Raw genomic sequence first — 25,143 nt, 5'->3', positions numbered from 1 at the left:
TATGTATTTTTTTAACACATTAACCCGGCGTTTTCTTTATTATTATTTACAGTAGCTCTTCTAGCCCCCAATAACTCACATCTGGCCATCTCAGACAGCCGGACCTTTTTTATTGTGTAAAAAAGGCATATTTAGCCACCGGACAGAATGCCCCCGCCCACTGTAAAAAATATCGCAAAAAATGCTAAAACTATAGAAAGCAGTAAATGAAAAAAAAATTACACTCATCATTTATTTACTTTAATTACAAGCTAAAATATAAACCTTGGTTGTAAAAAAACAAAGTTGTCCTTTAAGAAAAACATTGAAAAGTATAGTTTTGTTTTGTTCCATTTTTGCTTTGGTAATGGGGAGAGGGAGAGAGAGACCCCCTCTTTAAACAAAGAGTGAATTTGGATGTCAAAGGAAATGGCCAGTCTCCTGCTGGGTCTTTGTCTGGCAGAGGAACGGTAAATCACTGATTTCCAAAGTATATTGACGTATTTCACAGTAAACATTTTCAACTGTAAATTTCCAATTACGTACAAAAACACCAGCAAACTGCAGGTTTACTGAGCAACTGTAAATGCCCAAAAATGCCCATTAATGCCTCTTTTCTTGCAGTGTGAAATACAAATGTTCGCTTTAAAAAACATTCAAAGATTTGCACAAATGTTCACGATTTTTCAAAAAACATTCTCTCAATTTCTCAATCTACAAGCTCATGAGCTTGTAGATCTGCTATTTTTTGAATAGCCAAAATAGTTAAAATCTAAAATAGACAGATGCTTTCCCGGTCTTAATGGGTTAAAACTGTGTTTTGTGCATGCAGCCCTTGACACTTTTAAATAATGTGTATTTGACAGAACTTCCCAGGTGAACAATACCTTTCAGACAGGATGGATGGTTACTCAATTACTGCCTCCACCCCCCCCCCCCCCATGGCGGTGGATGAGCTGTCATGAGAGGGTTTTATGGGCCTTTGGCAGACTTTGACAAGTGTGACAGATCTGTGCTCACTGCTCCTGGGCTCAAGACGCTCGATAATACGACGGCGACCTCAAGACCGGCCCTCACTTCAGAACTACCAATCCTTGATGCCCCCCCCTACACAGTGAAGTCCTGGGCGTTAATTTAACCCATTGAGACCTGAAGCCGATTCTACATGTCTCCTAAATCCCAACAGTTTTCTGAAAAACGTATGTTTCTATATCAGTGGTGCTCAATCTTTTTCATGTCAAGGACCCCCAAAATTATATGTATTTGGCCGCGGACCCCCATCAAAATATGTTGTTCCAGGGACCCCCCCAGAAGCAACGATTTGAGTTAAAAATGTTCTCTTTAAAAATATATATTATTCAAAGATTTGCACACATTTTCACGATTTTTCAAAAATAGCAGATCTACAAGCTCGTAGCGCGGCACTCGGTGCCGCGCTACGAGCTTGTAGATCTGCTATTTTTGAATAGCCCAAAGTGTAAAATAATGCTTTTTAGCTCGAATCTGAAAATGACAGTTCCAGGTCTTAATGGGTTAACTCAGAGACCGCTATGTGTCTGTTTTTACACTATGACAGGGGGTTGTCTGGACTTTTTTTGGAAGGGGGCCATATTTGAAAATATGAAAATACCTTAGGGTTGACGACGGCATCTCCTGTCATACAGTACTTACAGATCATAACAAAGTCACATCGTTAGCTTCATAGCACATTTGCCTAACTCACTTTTTGGTCAAATTTACATTTTTGCCCAGCTCTGCTCTCCTAACACTGCTGCATCAGTGTGCCGTATTGCCTACGTCCTAAGCCAATCAGAATGCTTTTTTACATTCCAAATTGACCAAGGCAGAAAGTGATTTTAAGTCAACTTTTTGAATTATTTTGAATGTAACAAGCATTCTGATAGGCTGAGGACATAGGCAATAAGGCAGGATGAATCAGCAGTGTTAGGAGAGTATAGTTAGGCAGAAATAAATAAAGGCAGATAAACATGCTTTGCTTTCTGCCTAAGTCAGAGTCTAGGTGATCAGGCAGAAAGTGTTTCTTTTTGTTTTGCCTCTCCTGAAAACCTTGAAAATATGAGTTAGGCAATTATGCTATGAGGCTAACGACATACAAATGAATCGCATTACAACATGCAATATCATTAGTCTGTTGTTTGCAGTGTAGTCAAATGCATTGCAGTACTATAGCAGAAATAGCCTATATCTGCCCAGGTTGATTTGAAAACGAACAATGTACAACTTCAATATATAAATTTCACATGACTAATAGGCTACTGGCGGGCCATAAATAATACATTTTAGGAAGGTAAGCCGCGGGCCACCTAAAATCTGCCCCTCGTGCCCCGATTAGCCACCGGGCCAACTTTGGACCTGATGTCTGCACTGTGATTATGATGACCTGGATGAAATGTTGGAATGTACTTTCTTCTTGTAACACAGGAACAGGAAAAACAGCCAAAAAATGCTACACATCTATGGGGATTTTTTTTTCCTTTTTTACTAACATAGTACTTTGGCATTGCAGCTTCCGCTGTGCTCGCTCTGTGAACCAAAATTGACTGAAAACCAATGTAATCATCAAAATAACCATTTGGGAAAATGGTGCCCCCTTTCAAACCATTCAACTGAAAAAGCTCAAAATGTCTCGTAGAGAGCACCATCTCACCTTCTGAGGCTGTCATGCTGGGCCTTAACCCTTTAAGACCGGGAAGGGAACGTATCTGTGTCATTTTAAGATTTATTTGGCTATTCAAAAATAGCAGATATATAAGCTCATAGCGTGGCACCGAGTGCCGCGCTACGAGCTTGTAGATCTGCTTTTTTTTTATCGTGAAAATGTGTGCAAATCTTTAGTTTGAATATATATATACTTTTTTAAAGCGAAAGTTTTTAACTCAAATCTTTGCTTCTGTGGATTTTACAAATGTGTTCTAAATCCTAACAGTTTTTTTTTCCTAAAGTTTTTTTTTTTTTTACTTATGTTGCTATATTTTCAATGGTTTTCAAAAAAATGTCATGTGAAGGACCACCAAAATGATATGTATTTGTCCGCAGACCCCCTCCCATCTAAAAATATTTTGTTCCAGGTACCCCCAGAAGCAAAGATTTGAGTTAAAAATGATTTGCACAAATTTTCAAGATTTGTTTTTAAAATAGCAGATCTACAAGCTCATAGCGCGGCACTCGGTGCCGCGCTATGAGCTTGTGTGTCTGCTATTTTTGAATAGCCAAAGAAATCTTAAAATGACACACACGCGTTCCCCTCCCGGCCTTAAGGGGTTAATGGGCCGTTGGTTCCACCATTCACGACCAGAAGATGAGAGGCCCTGGAGGGGCGTAATGGGATGAAATAGGATGATGGCTGCTCTCAGCCACATTTATGGTGGTTTATGACATCTCTCTTAGCGGGGAAATTGGTTTGAACCACATCAACTTCCACAATGGCAGCAGGGCTTAGCGTAGGAAGAGCTATCATTATACAAGGCTAAGATTTGAAACGTATAGAGACCGTTGTTTTGTGCTTGGCTCGAGAGCAGTAGTAGTAAAATTACCATGCAAGTCAATATTCATAGTCAATATTTCTGTTATAAGTGGGTGGATGTGACCGACTGATTGTTTGATTAGTGTTTTTATTGACAAAACTCAGAATACATAAATATATTTGTATATGTCTGTCAAAAGGATTAAAAAAAACGGTGAAGGGCAGTCCTCAGTGTCAATTAACCCCTATGGGGTTATAAACGCTCAGAGTTACTGATGAATAAACTATAACTGTGGAATGTACTGTAAAAAGGAGCACTGAGAGCTGTAAAGTATTACTTATATGGTCTTATTACTTAATAATTCAGTAATGATGAGTTCAATCAGTCAGCATATCCCACACTCCAGACTGTCTCTGATTAAACTTGATAATCAGCAAACAATTATGTACCAGAATATTCAACAAAATATGTAATAAGTCATTAGTAAGTAAAATACTGCAGTTTGTTCATGATCTTTTTAACTGTTTCTAAAGAGCAATTATTATAAACTCAGACTCCCAAGTGGACAACAATGCATATCCTGAGGGAATTTAATCAACTCTTTGTAATGGGTTCATGACTTCAGTGTTCTTCATGAATGAATAAAGACAAGTAATTATAATGCTGAGGTCTTTGAGGTCTGGCTGTGGTATATCTCCGTCCCTCCAGGCCAAAAGGTTAATACTAAGGGTTTTACACATTCATTGTATTGTCATTCTGTTTGGGACTGCATAATGGGGTGAGTCTGTTCATTCCCCTGATGTCCTATTATCACATCGCTATGATTTAGTAAGGAGAAGAGCAGTGGTGGTAAAAGTACTACATTGTTTTACTTAAGTAAAAGTATCAATACCACGTTGTAGAAATACTCTGTTACCAGTAAAACTCTGCATGGTATTCAGAATGTACTTCAGTAAAATGAATGCATGTTTTCAAAATCTACAAAGTAACTACTAACTCAAGATTTCAAATAATTGTAGTGGAGTAAAAAGTACAATATTTGTCTGTGAGATGTAGTGGAGTAGAAGTAAAAGTATAGAAAATTGGAAATACTCCAGTAAAGTAGAAATGCCTGAAAATTGTACTTAGGTACAGTACTTGAGTAAATGTACTTAGTTACTTTACACCACTGGAGAAGAGAGAGCTCCATGAGTGCATCTTGATTTGCAGTTAAAGGAACATTTCCTCTTTTTTGTGTCCTCTCCTCAGTTGTAAACCTCGACAACTTACTTTGACATGAGGGGGAGGAGGAGCCTTTGCGTTATTTGCGGAGTCGTCTACAACTAACGTAGTGAGCTTATAGGAGTCAGATTTTTCTAACAGCAAATAATATATTGAATAAAGTATTGAAATTGTGGCGATTTACGAACGTACAGTAACTCGGTTTCATTTCATCCACGGTCCTTTACCATTGCAGGAAGGGACATTGAGGGGAAATGTGAAAGTTGAATTAATAATAAATAGCCTAACATAAATAAAACAACGTATCGTAGTGTATGCGCATTTGAGGTGACGGAACACCTTCTATAATTCCCGGAGCGCAGCAGGCAGGTTCTGGAGCAAATGAAGCCCATGGTGAGGACCAATTATATGAAGATAAGGTTGTAAATAGGCGGAGGGCTCCTTTAAGTGGTTCAACAGTCATCTTGCTTAGCTTGCTACTTCCAAACGGACCTGTAGGGGTTTGGCAACCCTCAGTGTTTACTTAACTATGAGAGCGTACAAATGTAACCAAATGGACCCTTTGGTTACATGTGTACGCTCTCACAGTTACAAATGGATACATGAACAGTAGTTGTGGAAAAAGCACTCAAATGTTTTACTTAAGTAAAAGTATCAATACTGCAATGTAGAAGTACTCTGTTACAAGTAAAAGTCTGGTGTTCAAAATGTACTTCAGTAAACGTACAAAGGTATTGGTATCAAAATGTACTTAAAGTTCCAAAAGTGAAATGTTTGAAAATAGCAGATCTACAAGCTCGAGCTTGTAGATTAGCTATTCTCAAATAGCCTAGGTATAACATAGGACTAAAGTGGTTAGTGTATGTTTTATAATGTAATAATGTATATCTGCAAAGTAAATAGTAACTAAAGTTTTCAAATAATTGTAGTGGAGTAAAAGTACCATATTTGCCTCTGAGAGTAGAAGTAAAAGCATTGGAAATTGGAAATACTCATCAAGTACAAATACCTCAAAATTGTACTTAAGTATAGTACTTGAGTACAGTACATGTACTCAGTTACTTTCCACCATTGGATACATGAACGGCAGGATTTTGTGTGTGTAATAATGTCTTACGGTAACTGTTCCCCAGTTGCCTCTGTTTCTCTCCCATCCCTCAGATCTTTGACACGATGGAATTGTAAAACGTTTGTTAAATACATCTGAACAGGAGAATCCAATGTGTTCATATAAATGCACAGTCAAGAGCAATGTTTTTGTTGTTGCAGGATGTATTGATTCAAAGAGGTGCTCTCTTCTTGAGGGTAAAATGTTTGTGCGTGCGCGTGCGTGCGTGTGTGCGTGCGTGCGTGCGTGCGTGCGTGCGTGCGTGCGTGCGTGTGTGTGTGTGTGCGTGCGTGCGTGCGTGCGTGCGAACCAGTGTGAGAGCATTGGTATTTAATGAGGGTTGACTTGTTGTAATTGTTGCTGTGTTGGTCTCTTCCTGAATGTTTTTTCCTCTTTTCGTTACACAGGACCCAGATCAATTTCACTGTAGCCATCGATTTCACCGCGTCTAACGGTGAGTGATGCCACAGTCTGTGTGTGTGTGTGTGGGGTCAACGATAGATGGGGGGGCTCTTTGACTGTGGCACATCTGGAGTGCGGGAATCAATCATGCATGCACACACACACGCGTACGCTAGGCCTGTCCCCGACTAAGGATTTCTATAGTCGAATCTGATTGCCTATAGTCGACTGCAACACCCAAACATTTTTTGCATGATTTGACTGGTAATCGAGGTCAGGCCTGACACACACACACACACACACACACACACACACACACACACACACACATACACACACACACACACACACACACACGCGCACACACGCACAGCACGCACACGCACGCGCGCGCGCGCACACACACACACACACACACACACACACACACACACACACACACACACACACACACACACACACACACACACACACACACACACACACACACACACACACACACACACACAGTGAAGTAACTAAGTATTTACTGAAGTACTGTACAAAAGTAAAATTTTGAGGTATTGTTTTTTACTCTAGTGGAGTATTTCCAATTGTCAATTATTTTGCTTCTACTCCACTACATCTCTGAGGAATATATTGTTCTTTTACGCCACCACAATTATATGAAAACCGTTAGTTACTAGTTACTTTATAGATTTTGATTATTATTAGAAAACACACTAACCACTTCAGTCGTATATATATACTTCGGCCACTTGAAAATAGCAGATCTGCAAGCTCACAATATGAGCTTGTAGATACATTTACATATACATTTATACATTTTGAACTTGTGAAATGGGACAATGAGTACTTTTACTTTTGGTACTTTAATTATATTTTGATGCCGATACTTTTACTCAAGTACATTTTGAGCACAGGAGTATTCTACATTGCAGTTTTGATACTTTTACTTAAGTAAAACATGTGAGTACTTCTTCCATCATTGTCTGTAGCGCGGGAATCAATCATGCGCGCGCACACACACACACACACGTAGACTAGAGTTATGTTGTCGGAATTCTAAATTGCCGGCCGGTCCGTACGGTTATTAAGTTGTGTATTGAACAGTCAAAACAAGTTGTATCATTAGTTAGAATACAAAAAAAAGCTAAAGAAAACAATCTCCATGAATTCAAGGGCTTCATGGGGTAATTGATAGGAAAAAAAGTAATTTTAAGATAAGTGAAGTCGTCCTTGAAGTATTTTTAAAAGCATGCACTTTTGAATACTTAAGTATTTACTATACCTCAAGCACCAATTTGGCAGAGCAACTTTCAACATGTAATATTTGACCAGCAGTAGTTATACTTTTACTCAACTACTGGGGTTGATTGAGTACTTTAACTTTTAAAATAAATCTGCTGAATGCTGAATGATTATGCTGACTGTTACAAACACACGTGTGACTCACTTTACTCTCATCATCTTTAATAAGATCAAATACATCAACCGACATCATCACTGTCACATAGAAACTATAGAATTCAAACCTGATCCATACATGACAAACACTACAATATAAAACATGTTATCAGTAATAATCATATCAAACATGTCACCATTATACCAATATAATTACAAACTGATTGATATACACTAAAAAATAAAAGTATGTTATCAGGAATAATTGTCTCCGCCAGGCCGAAGGCATGGCGAGAGAGTATGTTTTGCACCCCGTCCATCCGTCCGTGTGTCCATTTGTCTGCGAGCGACTAATCTCCGGCACCGTTGGCCCGGTCGCTGCGAAACTGTGCACACACACTCCCTGGATGCCAATTCAGAACCTCTGGCCCAAGTTTTTGACATGGGTCTGTTATAGCGCCACCAGGAGGCCGATTTGTGCAAAACCCATTTTTAAAAATTACTCCTACATATTTTATCCAAACATCACGCAAATCAGTACACAGTATCTCTATAGTCATGTGATCAACACGGATCTGTCTGATTTTCCATATTCCATCCTGATTGGCTAAGGTTGGCTTCCAAAGTTTGCAGGATTGGTCCATTTTTAACTAAATGCCTCAAATCATGAACGCAGCTTGCGCTTTCTGTGAAATTTCACACACACATTCCCACTAGGTCGAGGAAGAAATGGCACTTGAACATTTTCAAATCAGCCTCATGGTGGCGCTATAAAAGGCCAATTTGCATTTTTAACTGTAACTGCACCGATCTGCATGAAACTTTGCACGCAGATTCTCTAGATGCCAAGAAAAAACATCTGCCCTGTATTTTTCACATTAGCCTTTTATAGCGCCACCAGGAGGCCGACTTATGTAAAACACATATTCTGAGATTAAGCTTTCAGTTTTATAAAATTTCACGCAAATCGGTACACATGATCTCATATAGTCATGTGATCAAGATGGATCTGTTTCATTTTTCATATTCCATCTTGATTGGCTAACATTGACATCTAAAGTTTGCAGGAGTGGCCCGTTTTGAACAAAATGCCGCAAATCATGAACGCAGCGTCCGATTGCGGTGGAACTTTGCACGCACATTCGCACTACGTTGAAGAACAAACGCTACCCTTTTAACATTGCCCTATTATAGCGCCACCAGGAGGCCGATTTTTCTTTTTTATATTACTCCTACAAATTTTGTCCAAACATCATGCAAATCAGTACACATTATCTCTATAGTCAAGTGATCAAGATGGTTCCGTCCGATTTTTTATATTCCAGCAAATTCTGAACATTGCTGGCCCACAATAACCTACCTGACCTGGCGGAGACCTGTGCTCCGAGGAGCACTTTTTCTAGTTTTATCTGTTTAACTATCTGTCCACCATAGCTGTGTTTATAAAACATGACCTGTCTGTCTGTCTGTCTGTCTGTCTGTCTGTCTGTCTGTCTGTCTGTCTGTCTGTCTGTAATACAAATAATCACATGTAATTAAAAATAATAATGAATAACCTGCCATAAACCAATCCCTTCTGATTACCATGGAGATCTCCTAATCAATACCGGATCAATATATTCAATGTAGGCTTTTATTGGACGCTAGACGTTCTAACGTTTTCCAGAGTGACACAGATCTTCCCTGGTAACATCTTCAGAGACGTACCACCATCATGAGTATTATTAGGAGTGTAGGAGACAATGTCTTTCATCTCGTACCAGACTCTGAAGCTCAGGTTCTTCAGGTGTTTGGCCACGTCTATCAGCGCTCCTGAGACCGGCTGTGGGTCCTGCAGGGTGAGCTGGACTCCCTCCATCGTGGTCTTGTAGTTCTGCAGGAATGACACGTGGTCGTCGGCTCTCAGCTGGTCCTCAGCTGCTTGGATTGCCTTGGAGACGGATTCCATTTCTCCGCTCACACCCTCAATCCTCTCCTTCATCGCCTGACTCTTCTGAGTCTCTTCCTCCTGCAGGGCGGCGATACTGGCCTCCTCTTCCTTCTGTAGGAACCGACGAAGATTCTGGAACTGTTCCTTAATCTGCGCCTCTGTGTTCCTGGCCTGAACCTTGATGTGATTTTCAAATGTTTTAAGCTCCTCTTCCTGAACAGTCAAACGGGAAGCCATTTTGTCTGCCGGTCACACACCTGAACTGGAATGTTCTCTGAGGCTGTTACACCAGAGGAATACTAGAAGACAAAACAACAACAATAACATTATGAGTATCATTAGTTTTAGTAGTAGTCGGTCTGCCAGGTTGTTCAAATAATTTGTCTGTCTATTAATTAATCTATTGATTGATTGATATTTGCCTCTCGGTTAGTTTACACACACACACACACACACACACACACACACACACACACACACACACACACACACACACACACACACACACAATTTACATTAATCTACCAATCACACTTGCAATGCAATAGATAGATCTCCCATGTAAAGGGTATTTTAGCAACCGAGTTAGCGGACACAACTCAGACCTGTATGTGTCTTTGATGGTTTTTATAATACTAACACACAATACAAACACGCTCTAACACTTTTAGGCCAGTAGGTTATAAAGCTAGAAAAGGAAACACAAACAACAACACAACTACAAATTGCTGACATGAAATATACACACAAAACTATAAAACATATCAGAAATATATACATTTATCGTCGTGTAAACACGCTGTCAATTCTTACCTTCAGTCTTTCGGGGCTCGCAATGGAAAATGACGAACGCAGCAATAACACCCTGGTAACTAGTAACACTGATGCATGCGTAGAACACTTTGTCCTGATAGTGAGCATCCACTCTATTTATATGGGTTTGGTCTACCCATGTGGGCGTAACCTTCTGTTGATTAATCATGTGACTTGTGTATTGTCTTAAATGTGGAAACACAGGCTTTAGCATTGTTCTATAACAGTAGCCACTGTCCCCCAGCTACTCATCTGACCTAATCAATCAAATATCTCATGTGACGCTCATGTGACTCTCATGTGACACATGCAAGTCCCCCGCTGTGGACCCCAACACATAGTTTAGTAGACCTTGTATTGTGAATTGTACTTCCATGTACTGTTTCTCATGTCTTACTAAATAAAGTACATCAATCAATCAACAGGTCCGAATATTTCGCAACTTTTGGCCATTTTCTGCATATTTTGCAACTTCTGCAATTTCACTGCATAAAATCACACACACACACACACACACACACACACACACACACACACACACACACACACACACACACACACACACACACACCACCACCACCTAAATAACCCCCCCCCCCCTTTCCTAAATGCTCTGCCAATGTCCTCTAACCACCCGTTGTGTTGTGACTTGAAAATGGCATTCATGCGTTTTAGCCTCCATGGATGGCAGAGCGATCGCTCAGCTTGACAAAAAAAGTCTTTCCGCTTGGCTGCTGAAAAGGCCATACTTAAGTCTAATTAAGCCACTCAACTGATGTTAATTATGCCTGTAAACAATGCTGCTGTGAAATTATCTGGAAGGGAAGACAAACTTGGCATTGTGTTTGTAAGGTAATTAATGAGGGGTAAAAAAAAAAAGGATTGGGTCATTAATCCGTTTCTGGAGCTTCCCAACCGAAAGGAGACTTTAGAGATTCACGATGAAGAGAGCTCAAAAAGTATGACTGTTTTGTCGCTTTGTAATGATCTCAGTGACCAGAAAGCAAGGTGTGTGATATGTGAATAGGTGTTCCGTTAGATAATAGAAACATTGCTTTAATCCAGGGGTCTTCAACAGGGGGTCCGGGACCCCTAGGGGGTCCTCAGAGTGACTACAGGGGGTCCGCCAAATTTTTGTGTGATATGATTTTTTTTTTACATTAACCACTTGAACCCTAGCATCCCTTTTCTAAGGAGAACTTTACCAAAAAATAGCAGATCTACAAGCTCTCTGCCAGGCGTTGTGAGCTTGTAGATCGGCTATTTTTTGGGGAAAGAGGTGTTTGGTGTAGAGGGAAAAAAGAGCAGACCAAGTAAACAAAAAAAGGTAAATCTGAAACACAATTTTATACAATATAGAGGGGGTCCTTCCTTCATCTCTCTCTCTCTTAGCTAGGGGGTCCATTGGCCCGAAAAGGTTGAAGACCCCTGCTTTAATCCATTAAGACCGGGAATTCATCTGTGTCATTTTAGGATTTTTTTGGCTATTCAAAAAAAGTAGATAAACAAGCTCATAGCAAATAGAAAACATTTTTAGATATGTAATTTGCCACGGACAACCCATCTCAAAATGTTTTGTTCCCCAGAACAATACAATTACTGGACTGAGTATTGGAGGTTTGATAAAACAGCATCCATCTCTTTTCTCAAGTGTAACAAGGCCTCTGCAGAATATGAACGTTAAGGTTCCAGGTTTAACGGAGGACGTCACCCAAAAAATGACGTATTTTCTATCAATTGCACACCCTATGAAGCCTTGAATCCATGGATTCTTTTTTGTTTTTGTCGCATTCCTAAGCTAATAATTTGATTCCCGTCTCCTACCGGCTAATGTATCCGGTAGGAGACACAAAGTAGATTATTTGTGTCTCCTACCGGAAATACACACGGTCATCAAATTATTGTCTTAGGAATGCCACAAAAACAAAAATAAATCCATGAAATCAAGGCTTCATGGGGTGTGTAATTGATGGAAAATAAGTCATTTTTTGGGTGAACTCCTCCTTTAACAGTGTCATCTTGGCAAACATTATGCAGGATAATTATGCAGCACATTTTACATACTATAAAAATGCAATACAATGTGCTTTAAAGAACTAAAGTAGGTACTGTAATGATAAAAGAAAACAAAAAGAGTAAAACAGCCATAGAGTATAGGGGAAATGATTCAAATAGAAAAAGAAAAGTTTGTTTGAAAATAATAAATATAGCTAATGTTTTTAATCAAAGCTACAGTGGGGTTTTATTTTCCCATTAGACGAAGGTCGATAGTCGTGTTCGTGTTACGTGTTATAATAGACTTTTAGATCATTCAGCTTGTGCGCCACAAAGGTTATGTTGATTGGTCGTAAGTGGAAAGCCATTTGGATGAACTGAATGTTTCACAGTATCTTCACACCGTGAGCAATTAGAAGAAGGTCTATTCACCCAGGCACCCTCCTTTCTCTCCTCAAACAACTCATTAGGAAACACTAAAGTCATTTCATATTAACAATCCAGCAGGGTATTCATTGGAAGAGCTTCAGAAAATACAATTTATTGCACCTATAAAGTTTATAGTTGAACTAGGTGGCCGTGCACGGTGCATCCAGGGTGCTGTGGGGGTACAAACCATCGTTATCTTTTATGAGACGACATCTGCATGTAGCCTAACCCCAGAGATGTGACAGACACTCAGACTGGTTATTGGTATTAATAAAATATGCTTTCTGCATAATGTGTTCCAGCTGTGCATTCTACTGCTATTATTATAATAATAACTGGAGCATTGCGACGAATTGTGAGCTTGCAGATCGGCTATTTTCAAATGGACAAAATGTATATAGGGCTGAAGTGGTTAATGTATGTTTTGTAATAGCAAAATCTGTCAAAAGTAACTAGTTACTAAAGTTTTCAAATAATTGTAGTGGAGTGAAAGTACAATATTTGCCTCTGAGATGTAGTGGAGTAGAAGTAAAAGTACTGAAAGTTGGAAATACTCCAGTAAAGTAAAAAAGACCTAAAAATGTTACTTAAGTACAGTACTTGAGTACATGTACTTAGTTACTTTACACCACTGCTCTCTTGATCAGGTCTGCGGTATGGTTATTTTCACCGATCGCCCCCAGAATACGGACACTAGCTAGGGTTCATGTGGTTAATATTAACACCCTTGTTGATGTTCTAACTTGTCTCCCACCATGCAGGTAACCCCTCTCAGTCCACGTCGCTGCACTACATGAACCCCTACCAGCTGAATGCCTATGCCATGGCCCTGAAGGCCGTGGGGGAGATCATCCAGGACTACGACAGTGACAAGATGTTCCCCGCCTTGGGCTTCGGAGCCAAGCTACCGCCCGATGGACGGGTTTCACACGAATTCCCCTTGGTGAGTGTGTGACCCCCATGACCTCTTTCTGCATCTCAATAGCATGAAGGGCGTCTAATTGATATATATGGATTATATGGCCTCGTTATTGGTGGTAATTATTCACTTATTATCCTCAGTTCAATTTATACATTGGTAAAACTCCATCCTATATCATATAATAAAATTGGCTTAAAGGAGGAGTTCACCCAAAAAAATGACTTATTTTCTATCAATTGCACACCCCATGAAGCCTTGAATTCATGGATTTATTTTTGTTTTTGTGGCATTCCTAAGCCAATAATTTGATGACCGGGTGTGTGTCCAGTAGGAGACACAAAGAATCTACTTTGTGTCTCCTACTGGATACACTAGCCGGTAGGAGACAGGAATACATTTATTAGCTTAGGAATGCGACAAAAAGACAAATAAATCCATGGATTCAAGGCTTCATGGGGTGTGCAATTGATACAAAATAAGTCAATTTTTGGGTGAACTACTCCTTTAAGGGAGGATGGACCGGCCGTTGGACCTCTGACATCACGCTCATGTCACCATGACTCAGCCGTAACCATTTAAGGAGTTCCCAATGCAGCTATACGCCCAAATAAACAAATCAGTCAGCTCCATATACAGTATAGGCACAAGTCAGTATATTTTGGTACATTTTGATACCAATACTTTTGTACGCGCTATGAGCTTGTAGATCGGCTATTTTTGAAAAATCTTGATTTTTTTTGCAAATCTTGGAATGTATATAATAAGTGAACATTGGTAAAATATTTAGTTTCAGGGACCCCCAGAAGCAAAGATTTGAGTTACAAATGTCGCTTAAAAAAAAGAAAAATTCAAATAATTGCACAAATGTTCATGATTTTTCAAAAATCTACAAGCTCATAGTGCCGCGCTATGAGCTTTTTTACATTTCCTTCTGTGCTGATTGTGGGTAACACTGGGACCATGACATGTTCCTCTGCCATGTGTTTGCATGGTTCTCTCTCATCTTCAGAACGGTAACACGGAGAACCCCTACTGTAACGGCATCGAGGGCATCCTGGAGGCGTACCACCAGAGTCTGAAGACCGTCCAGCTGTACGGGCCGACCAACTTCGCTCCCGTGGTCAACCACGTTGCCAGGTGATGGCAACAAACTTTTTTCTTTTTTCCTCCCAATTCCCCATTTTCCCCCACATTTTGTGTGTGTCTATCACTGCCAACCCCTACAGTTGTGTGTGTCATGTAGGACAAGAGGACTGTTCAGGCTGCGACCCCCCAAAATAAACGTATTTGAACTGGGGACCCCCCACCCTGACAAGCACTTGGAATTGTAGTGGGGCATTACATTTAGTTTGACTCGGTTCCACAGATAAATATTGTGAAAATAGCTGAACTACAAGCTTGTAGATCGGCTATTTTGTTTGCCTCTGACAACTTTGCCAATTTGGTATTAAAAAACAGGTCTTAAAAGTCATTAAATTGTTGTTGAGCAAGAACCACATCAGAAATGTGGTCCTCTACGGGGACCTACCATGGGTCACAGACAAAGTCAGAGAGAGAAGGATGAGGCTGGCAGGGCACTGTGTCAGACACCCGGAACTAGTGGCAAGCAAACTGACACTATGGGAGCCAACCCACCCACCACCTACGTAGAAGCACTGCGGTGCGACAGCTTAGCTAACCACACTGTAGAGCTCAAGACACTGATGTTAGATAGGAGAGTGTGGAGGGCAGCGATTCAGGAGTGCCAAGTTGGTGTTGGCTAGATCATACTCTCGCATCACATCGTATGTCCACATAAACAGAAGTACAAGAATGCCTTGTGCAAAGGACATAAACACTAGCCAGTGCAGTCTGACAATAAGAAAACAGCCAGTTACAAAGTGCAATAGACTGCAGAACATTGTTACATAGAATATAGTTGACATACTGTGTCAGACACAGCGGACATAAATCATGGATAATGGAAGCAATGCTTCCTCTAAATTGAGCGGCTTCCTATAATAGCTGATACCGAGCAGTACCTTGGCAACTGCTTGGACACACACACACACACACACACACACACACACACACACACACACACACACACACACACACACACACACACACACACACACACACACGCACACACTCACACTCACCGCGGCTATCACTGGCCGTCTGCCCTTCAAGCGTCAAGCATAGAATGAAACTGAATCGCAGACGGTGACATTGGTCACCGCTGGCCTCAGTGATGCGCGATTCCCTTTCTTCCAGAGTCAGTCCTTCCATAATGGCTGCTCCCTTGATTTGTGTCTCAGTGGGTTAGAAGAGCATATCGTTGCTTGTCGGGCCAAGAAACCTCTTATCTCCATATTCATACGTTTTTGTGGGGGTTTTTTTCACGTAAATTAACGGCCTACTTGATCATACTACAGCAGCGGTTCTCAAGGACCGCCATGTGGTCCTTGAGGGGGTTTCAGGTGGTCCCCAGCTAAATTATGGAGGGTTGGAAACCTAAACTCTTGAGAGCGTAAAACCAAATGGACCCGTTTTATGCTCTCAAGAGTTAAATTATTGTTAAACATCTACATTACTTAATTAAGTAATTGTTATTTTGATCAACGTTTGCCTGTTGTCTCTCCTATTTGTACCAACATCAATACAGCATGGATGGAATTGTGGACAAAATCTTACCCAACGATAACAAAATATTCTACGTTTTGGGTCTGAGAGGCTAAATCTCATCAAACGGTGGTTCTGTGGCTCAAATGCTGAATAAATAATGGACTTTGATATGAAAAGGGTTGAAAAACCTCTGCACTAGAGCGTCACACAAAAGCACAAAAGCTTCGCGCCGCGTTTCGAGCTTGTGGATCTGCTACTTTTGATGCTTTTGAATCGGAATCCCGAAAAGTTAACAGTTTTGGACATGTGAGGTTTCCACCCCCGACAGAGACGATATATCTCTGCTGGTATGGAAGCGGTAAATCGGAAGTGACAAAAATGCGTGAGTATGAAGTGAGACAGGGTGACAGCCTGTCGTTAAGACTGGCTTATTAGCTGTGCGGAACCAAATGACAAATAGAGGGCCCCGTAGGCGGCAACATAACATGCACTGACAGATCACACAGCTCCCACACAGAAATGCTTGTATCTCCATGATTCAACTTTTGTGTGTAAATGAATGCCCTACTTCGGTGCCCTACGAGAGTGTAGAGCACAATTAGTGAAAATAGCCTTCTAACGACATTTTTGGAAAGTGGTTAAGTCCGTCTGTGGGTTTTATAAACATTGAGCCCATTAAATGTTAGATAGGATAAGTGATATTTTCTGGTTAATTAAAAAGTTATTTTGTTTAAAGGTTATTTTCTGATAATAATCATTGCTATAGAGTGTTTGTTCAGTAACAGGGGTCTCCCCCTGTCTCTCCAGCTATTTAATAAACAGAAAATACATTTTCAGGTGCTTTCAGCCCATCAGCAGAGAGTATTTATCAGCTTCATTTTTATAGTGTTCCAGTTCCAAATGTGTCTACTAATTTCTTAGTGTCGTCACTTCAAATTTCACTTGTTTACTGTGTCCTGATTGGATAGAATTGTTATCCCGACCTGAAAATGTATTTGTTACTGAGCAAACACTCTATAGCAATGAGTACTATCAAAATATAGAACTATTTAACACTTTTTTGTTTGTTTTTCTGATATTTTTTTCGTTAATTATAGTATACAGTAGACTGACAGGAAATTTGGGGAGAGAGATGGGGAGTGACATGCAGCAAAGGTCATCGGGATCGGTACCCACGCCACGCTGTCGGGCTGCATTAGCAGCCTATGTGCCCAGACCGCTACGCCTGTCGTCCGGGCCAAATTTATTTAATCGTGACTAAATAATTTACATAGATTGTGCATTACATTCACACACATTCATACACCGATGGCGGAGGAAACCATGCAAGGCACCAACCTGCTCATTGGGAGCAATTAGGGGTTCAGCGTCTTGCTCAAGGACACTTCGACACTGCTGTAACTCTGGGGTAACCCAGGATCGAACTGTGAACCATCCGGCCGCTCTAGCCCTGAGCCACTGGAACTGTGAACCATCCGGCCGCTCTACCCCTGAGCCACTGGAACTGTGAACTTTGGAACACAGGATTTTTTTTCCTGTGTTCGGTTTGGACATACAAGGTTTACACCCAACAGCGACGACATACAAATGATGTGTGTGTGTTTTCGCGTGTGTGTGTGTGTGTGTGTGTGTGTGGGTGGGTTGTGTCATGGGGATTAATCTCCTGAGCATGAATTTAACTCGGAGAGAACGTTTCGGGTCCATGTCTACACTCTCTATGCAGATACCAAAATGGTTAACCCATTCAATCCGGGAATTCACGCATCTATGTCATTGTATAGATTTCTTTGGCTATTCAAAAATAGCAGATATACAAGCTCATGGCGCGGCACCGAGTGCCGCGCCATGAGCTTGTAGATCTGCTATTTTTGAAAAATCGTGAAAATGTGTGCAATTATATTTCTTATAGCAAAAACATTTTGCTTCTGGCGATTCCACAAATGTGTATTTTTGAATAGCCAAAGAAAACTAAAATGATATACTGTAGATAGCGTTCCCGGATTTAATGGGTTAAAAGGTCACGCATTGACAATCCCAATTCCTGCCCAGCCCCCCTCCACCCAAACCCACTTGACTCCCTGTCTCTTGTCATCATAGTGAGTCATATCCAAACTATTCCGTATCTGATCATGCTCCATGGCCCTCTGTGGTAATTACAAAATGTCATTGTGATAAAAAGCTGAATCATAATTTACTCTGCTATGACAGGGACTTTATTTTTAAAAAGGAGAAGAACAGGGAGGTATAATATAACATCTCTCTCACAGACCGGCACAAAGGCTTTTTGTTTTTGTGTTTATTTGTTTACTATAAACAAAGAGTGTGGTGAATGGCTGTATCAATATGAATGCATGGCCTTTAGCCACTTAGCATGAGCATATTGTAAACTAGAGAATGGAGCAGAGAAACAGGGACAAAGGTTATTAAACAGGGACTCAGACACTCAGACAGTGTAAACAGGCTTTGTACTGTCTGCTATATTATTAGTTAGCCCGTGTGTCAGTGCTATTTTCAGTAGTAATGGGTCTCTCTCTCTCTCTCTTCTAAATCCTAACAGTATGTCGCTATATCAGTGATGCTCCAAATTTTCCATGTCAAGGACCCCCAAAATGATACGTATTTGGCTGTGGACCCCCATCTCAAAATATGTTATTCCAGGGACCCCCCAGAAGCACAGATCGGAGTTAAAAATGTTCGCTTTAAAACATATATATATATATCTTGAAAGATTTGCACACATTTTCCACGATTTTTCGAAAAATAGCAGATCTACAAGCTCATAGCGCGGCAGATCTGCTATTTTTGATTAGCCAAAGAAATCTTAAAATGACATATATCTCTGTCCCCCCCCCTCTCTCTCTCTCTCTCTCTCTCTCTCTCTCTCTGTGTAGGTATGCAGCAGCAGTGCAGGACGGCTCTCAATACTTTGTGCTTCTCATCATCACTGACGGGGTGATATCTGACATGGCCCAGACCAAGGAGGCCATCGTCAATGTAAGGATGGAGGGGGGCAGCGGACCAGTAGGCAGCAGCGGTTCCGGTAGGAAACACAAAGGAGACTCTTTGTGTCTCCTACCGGAACCACTGCCGGTCATCACATTATTGGCTTAGGAATGCGACAAAAACAAAAAAATACCCATGAATTCAAGTCTTCATGTGGTGACTAATCGATAGAAAAAAAGTGAACTATCCCTTTTAAGTCAAAAAATCTGTGCACTTCTTCCACCACTGGATGAAAATGCCAGTGCTACAGTACTATCACTAGTGTACACACACCTACAGGATGGATATCTGCTGCTAAGTGATGTCTCTCACCTGCACAGGAGACTGGGATTATCATTGTATTGATTCTGCTGCTATTTATATCCGTTGAAAGTGTTTTGTCTGCTTGCATGAAGGCGCATTTCTGCTTCAGTTCATTTCTATTTTGACCAGGCATACAATGTCAATGTATATTTGACATTATGTGCCTTCATGTTATCTGACTTTGATTCACCTTCTTCCTTTCTCTATTTGTTTTCCCTTATGACTCTTTTTTTCTTGAAGCTGAAAAATGTTGGGCCTGTAAACTTGTGATAGATAAAACAGTATGTTGACCGGTTGTGCATGGTAGAGTATGTTAAGCAAGAGATAATCAATGAGGGAATGGGTCATTATTAAGAAATAAACCTCGACACAGACCCTGACGCGGTAGCGGATCTGAACTTGCCTCGTGTGCACGTTCAGATCAATTGCTCAACCCACTGAGGAGGACAATTCTGATTTAGACAGATTGACTGACTGACTGACGGACAGAGGTTTCTTTATACTGTAGTACAGGGATACCCAAAAGGTATGGGCACAGCCTTCGCGATCTACTGGTAAAATATTTATGAACAAAAATCACAAAACTCCTCCTTCTTTCTGGCATCTGCCACTTGAATTAAGGTGACTTGATTGATTTACATCAAGATGTCAATATTGATGTCAATCAAGCCTGTCGACTCCCTTCACGGCTTCTATAGTAAGCAAACCCCCCAATGCAATGCTTTGCTTCCAAGAGTGTTGCTGCGCGCAAACGTCGGTAGCATTACAAAGTTATATAAAAACGTGCAAGACAAAGGTCCAGTAAACCTACCACTTCCACACAGAATGGGAGGAAGACTATTATTTCCCCACTATATCCCATTCCAAGTGTGTTTGTAATGCCAGCGTCAACACGCCCGCCCAGGTACATTTTTTAAAGTATTTTCAGCAATGGGATAATTATTCTTTGGGTGGGTAGATCTTGTTGAGCTGGACATTTTAAAAGTAGTTCTCAAGTCAAAAAATGTGTGGGCACGCCTGCTGTAGTATCTTATGGTCATTGGTGAGGCTTATTCCAGAGAGGAAGATACTGCAAAACTTAGGAACAGTTTAGTGAGATCGCTTTCACCAAAACCTTCAAAGACCTCCTAACTACTAATTCTTCTCCCAACTCTTAACAGCAGTCTCCTCTCCTCTCCTCTCCTCTCCTCTCCTCTCCTCTCCTCTCCTCTCCTCTCCTCTCCTCTCCTCTCCCCTCCCCTCCCCTCCCCTCCCCTCCCCTCTCCCCTCCCCTCCCCTCCCCTCCCCTCCCCTCTCCTCTCCTCTCCTCCATGGGACCAGCCTAAGGCACAGAACACCCAGCAGACTGGATTTAAAGGGAATTTGCGACTGTTAGTCAAAACATTAGAACAGCAGCACCTTCCTTTTAAGATCTTGCCTGCTGCTCTATCTCACTGCCTGCCTGCCTCTCCTCCGCTGTGATGAAGCCTGTTCTCTCTCTGAAGGACCCAGAGCGTCAGACAGCTGGACGTTATGTAACGTCTGTTATGTCGTGTGAAAAACCTGTATGTCCATACGGTCCCCCCCAAAAAAGAGAACCTGTGTTTTCCGATGGATCCAATGTTATTATTAGTCCATGGCTCTTTCCATTTGGTTCAGTATTAGTTAAACCCACAGACACACTTAACCACTTTCCCTGTCACTTTAATCCATTAAGACTTGAAGCCGATTCTACATGTCTCCTAAATCCCAACAGTGTTCTGAGAAACGTATGTTTCTGTATCAGTGGTGCTCAATCTTTTTCACGTCAAGGACCCCCAAAATGATATGTATTTGGCCGCGGACCCCCATTTCAAAATATTGTATCGCAGGGACTCCCAGAAGCAAAGAAAATAGTTAAAAATGTTTTAAACAATATATATTCAAAGATTTGCACACATTATCACGATTTTTCAAAAATAGCAGATCTACAAGCTCGTAGCACGTCACTCGTCGCGGCAATCGTCGGGAACGGGGAACCCGCGATGCGCTGTCAGGCTACATTAGAGCCTTTAAGTGCCCGGACTGCTAGGCCAGCGCCTTTTCACAACTTTTTTTTGTGTAACACTGTAGTAAGGTAAAGTGGGGCATTCATTAATTTGGGGGGAAAAAACATAAAAACTTAAAATATGGAGATATGAGGTTTCTGCCCGAAAGCAACGAGCCTTTCATCTTATATTCATATTCCTCTTCCAAAAAAGATGTCTTCGAGAGAGAGAGAGAGAGAGAGAGAGAGAGAGAATTTGGCTTTGCACTTTGCTTCAACTCCCATTGTGGGTTTTGTGAGTACCTGTACAGAGTTGAGAATGTTGATGTTAGTCAGAGTTGTTGCCTGTCTAGGGGGAAAAATAACTTTTGAGGAACGCGCTGAGGAACGGCAAAGTTCATGTTCAAGTTCACACACAGATTTAACATCTTTATTTGCCTTCACATATAACAAGAAACACAAACTTAAATGTAAACGCACAAACTTAGGAAACTAACTCAACAGCAAGTGTTTCAGGATACAGATCACGGATACAGGAAGCATCGTCTCCTCCATATGAGACTGCCAATTATCACAGACTGAACAGAATTTAGCTAATGGCTTAATTAGCTCTTGGCTTATTGGGCATTCCTGCAATCTGCAGGCCTCTCACAACATGATGTATGGACATTACCGAGCCTTCCAAATATGAACACAAACCGTTTACATTTATAGCCAAGCTGTATGATACAGTAGCATCCTTCAATCAGGGAACGCATCTGTGTCATTCTAGGTTTATTTGGCTATTCAAAAGGCTATGAGCTTGTACATCTGCTATTTCAGAAAGATCAAAACTTTGAATATACATTCTACAAAATGTCTTCTAAATCCCTAAAAGTTGCTAAATGTTTCACGTCAAGGAACTATATCAGTGGTGCTCCAACCTTTCCATCTCAAGGACCCCCAAAATGATATGTATTTGGCCGCGGACCCCCATCTCAAAATATCTTGTTCCAGGGACCCCCTAGAAGCAAGGATTTGAGTTACAAATGTTGGCTTTAAAAATCCAGTATATATTCAAAGATTTGCAAAAATGATTTTTCAAAAATAGCAGATCTATGAGCTTGTAGATCTGCTATTTTTGAATAGCCAAATAAATCTAAAATGACAGAGATGCGTTCCCGGATTTAATGGGTTAAGACCATAGACTGTATAAATGAATGGACAATGCCACTCCCCTGCTTTCTACAGAACGAAAATGAAGCCGATAGTTCAGGAACATGCATTCCTCCATCGTTAATATATACAGTTGGCCACGCCGGAACTCAAACGCTATTGGTTGAGACCAGACACGTGACCAGCGAACCGGAAACACCCCCAAAAATGCTATTAGTTGGGTAGCTTGTCAATCAAATCATCCCGCCCCTCCTGGAGCATAGCCTACTTTATCGTCAATTTTAGAATAAATGGGACCATAATTTAGCAAAACGCATATCATGATGATTGAAAGGAGACTTTAAACTAGCGACTGGAAGCATATAGAATTTATGACAATTTTTATTACAGTAAGAAAATCTAGTCTAAAGTTTGTCAAAAACCCATTCACTTGCGCTAAAATAAATTCTTTCTGACACTTCAGGTCGGCGCAGGGTAAAACAGTGCCTCACTCTGGCCATTCATAAGCTTCCGTGTTGGCCTCATCGTAAATATCCAAGCCTTGCCCCTTGGTTAAGACGTTGGTCGAATGTACACACACATGCGCGCTCCCGAGCACACACACACACACGTACACGCACGCAGGCACGCTCGCACACAAACACACACACACACACACACACACACGCAGACACGCTCGCTCGCACACACACGCACGCACGCACGCACGCACGCACGCACGCACGCACGCACGCACGCACGCACGCACGCACGCACGCACACACACACACACACACACACACACACACACACACACACACACACACACAGGGAGATGCTGTCTCTTTCCATGTTGTTGTAACTCACACATGGAGACATCTCTTTCATGTTGTCTGCATAACACAGCTCCAGTCCCATCTTCTTTGTGACGCCTTTGATTGTGTCTGCTGTTCTGTCTCAGCGTTCCTCCCTCCCTCCTCTGCTCCACTTGTTCTTCATCTCTTCATCAATCCTCGTGTTCCTCTGGGTCTCTTGTCATCATGAAACAGGTCAAGTTTAACTGAAGGGAAAGTTAACCCTCTCCGGCTTCAGTGACAGTCACATCAAAGGGTTTTGTAGTTACACTTTCTTTTCTTCCTGCTTTTCTTTCTGTTGTTCATCATTATTATCATTATTATTATTGTTATTATTATTACAGTTACAATCATTACTTTACATTGTAAACAAGGAGACAAGGCAAGGGTGACATCATTTTGTATGCTCATACATATATATATATCATGGCAGAGCAGAATGCGAGGGAGACTCAATTACTTCAACAGCACTGGAAAACTATGCTGGTGCGCACGCACGCGCGCACATACACATACACATACACATACTGTATGCATACGCATACGCACACGCACACGCACACACGGCATCAGTGGTGGAAAAAGTACTCAATTTTTTTTACTTGAGTAAAAGTATCAATACTGCATTGTAGAAGTACTCTGTTAGAAGTAAAAGTCCAGAATTCAAAATGTACTTGAGTAAAAGTACAAAAGTGTTGGTATCAAAATGTACTTAAAGTACCAAAAGTAGAAAGTACTCATTATGCAGAAGATGTTTTCAAATGTATAAAATGTCTAAACATCTTTTGAAAATAGCAGATCTACAAGCTCACATCGCGACGCATTGTAGTGGAGTAAAAGTACAATATTGCTGAGATGTAGTGGAGTAGAGGTTAAAAGTACTGAAAAATTGGAAGTACTTCAGTAAAAACACCTCAAAATTGTACTTGAAGAACAGTTACTTGAGTAAATGTACTTGGTTACTTTACACCACTGCACACACACACACACACACACACACACACAGGCAGTGGCACCATTATTGTCATGTACAGTACAGTACATTACAGTAAAGTGTCATATCCAGCAGCATGTACGCCGTGTTGATTGACACGGTTTTGTTGTGTCATTAGAGAGGATCTGTGCTGCCTGTCAGTGTCACAAAGCATGTGACAGAAAAAGGGACATGGAGGATTGTGCCGAGTTATTTGATGTGTGGAGACTGTGTTGTTGTGTGTTGCGTGTCGTGTGCGTGTGCGTGTGCGTGTGCGTGTGCGTGTGCGTGTGCGTGTGTGTGTGTGTGTGTGTGTGTGTGTGTGTGTGTGTGACAGAGAGAGTGGGAGGACAGGAGGAAGCTTACCAGAGCTTTGTTGAACATTGATAAGAGAAGCTTACTGGTGTATTCTGACTTAAGGGGAGAGTCAACAACAAGCCTCCTCTGGTCCCTGCAGCAAACACTAACACTGATCTAATTTTACCAAAGCAAACATTTTAAAACACATTCAGCTTGTTTACCTTGTCATGTACTGTAAACTGAAAATGAGAAATCCAGCGAGACGATGAAGCA

General features: G+C 41.1%; 1 protein-coding gene across 3 annotated transcripts in view; it reads left to right on the top strand.

Moving 5' to 3' along the window:
* The window catches only part of cpne5b (copine Vb), a gene marked incomplete at both ends in the record, with an annotated part of 280,331 nt that overhangs the window by 247,911 nt on the left and 7,277 nt on the right, over positions 1-25,143 (top strand). For all 3 annotated transcript variants that reach the window (XM_084061233.1, XM_084061232.1, XM_084061231.1), the window contains 4 exons: positions 6,201-6,247; positions 13,531-13,712; positions 14,701-14,828; positions 19,190-19,292. In XM_084061233.1, the coding sequence (XP_083917359.1) occupies positions 6,201-6,247; positions 13,531-13,712; positions 14,701-14,828; positions 19,190-19,292 (460 nt within the window). The remainder of the gene's footprint in view (positions 1-6,200; positions 6,248-13,530; positions 13,713-14,700; positions 14,829-19,189; positions 19,293-25,143) is intronic.

Source organism: Gymnoscopelus microlampas (assembly GCF_963454915.1).
Source record: "Gymnoscopelus microlampas genome assembly, chromosome: 7".
NCBI lineage: Eukaryota > Metazoa > Chordata > Actinopteri > Myctophiformes > Myctophidae > Gymnoscopelus > Gymnoscopelus microlampas.
This window is presented reverse-complemented; position numbering and strand designations above follow the sequence as displayed.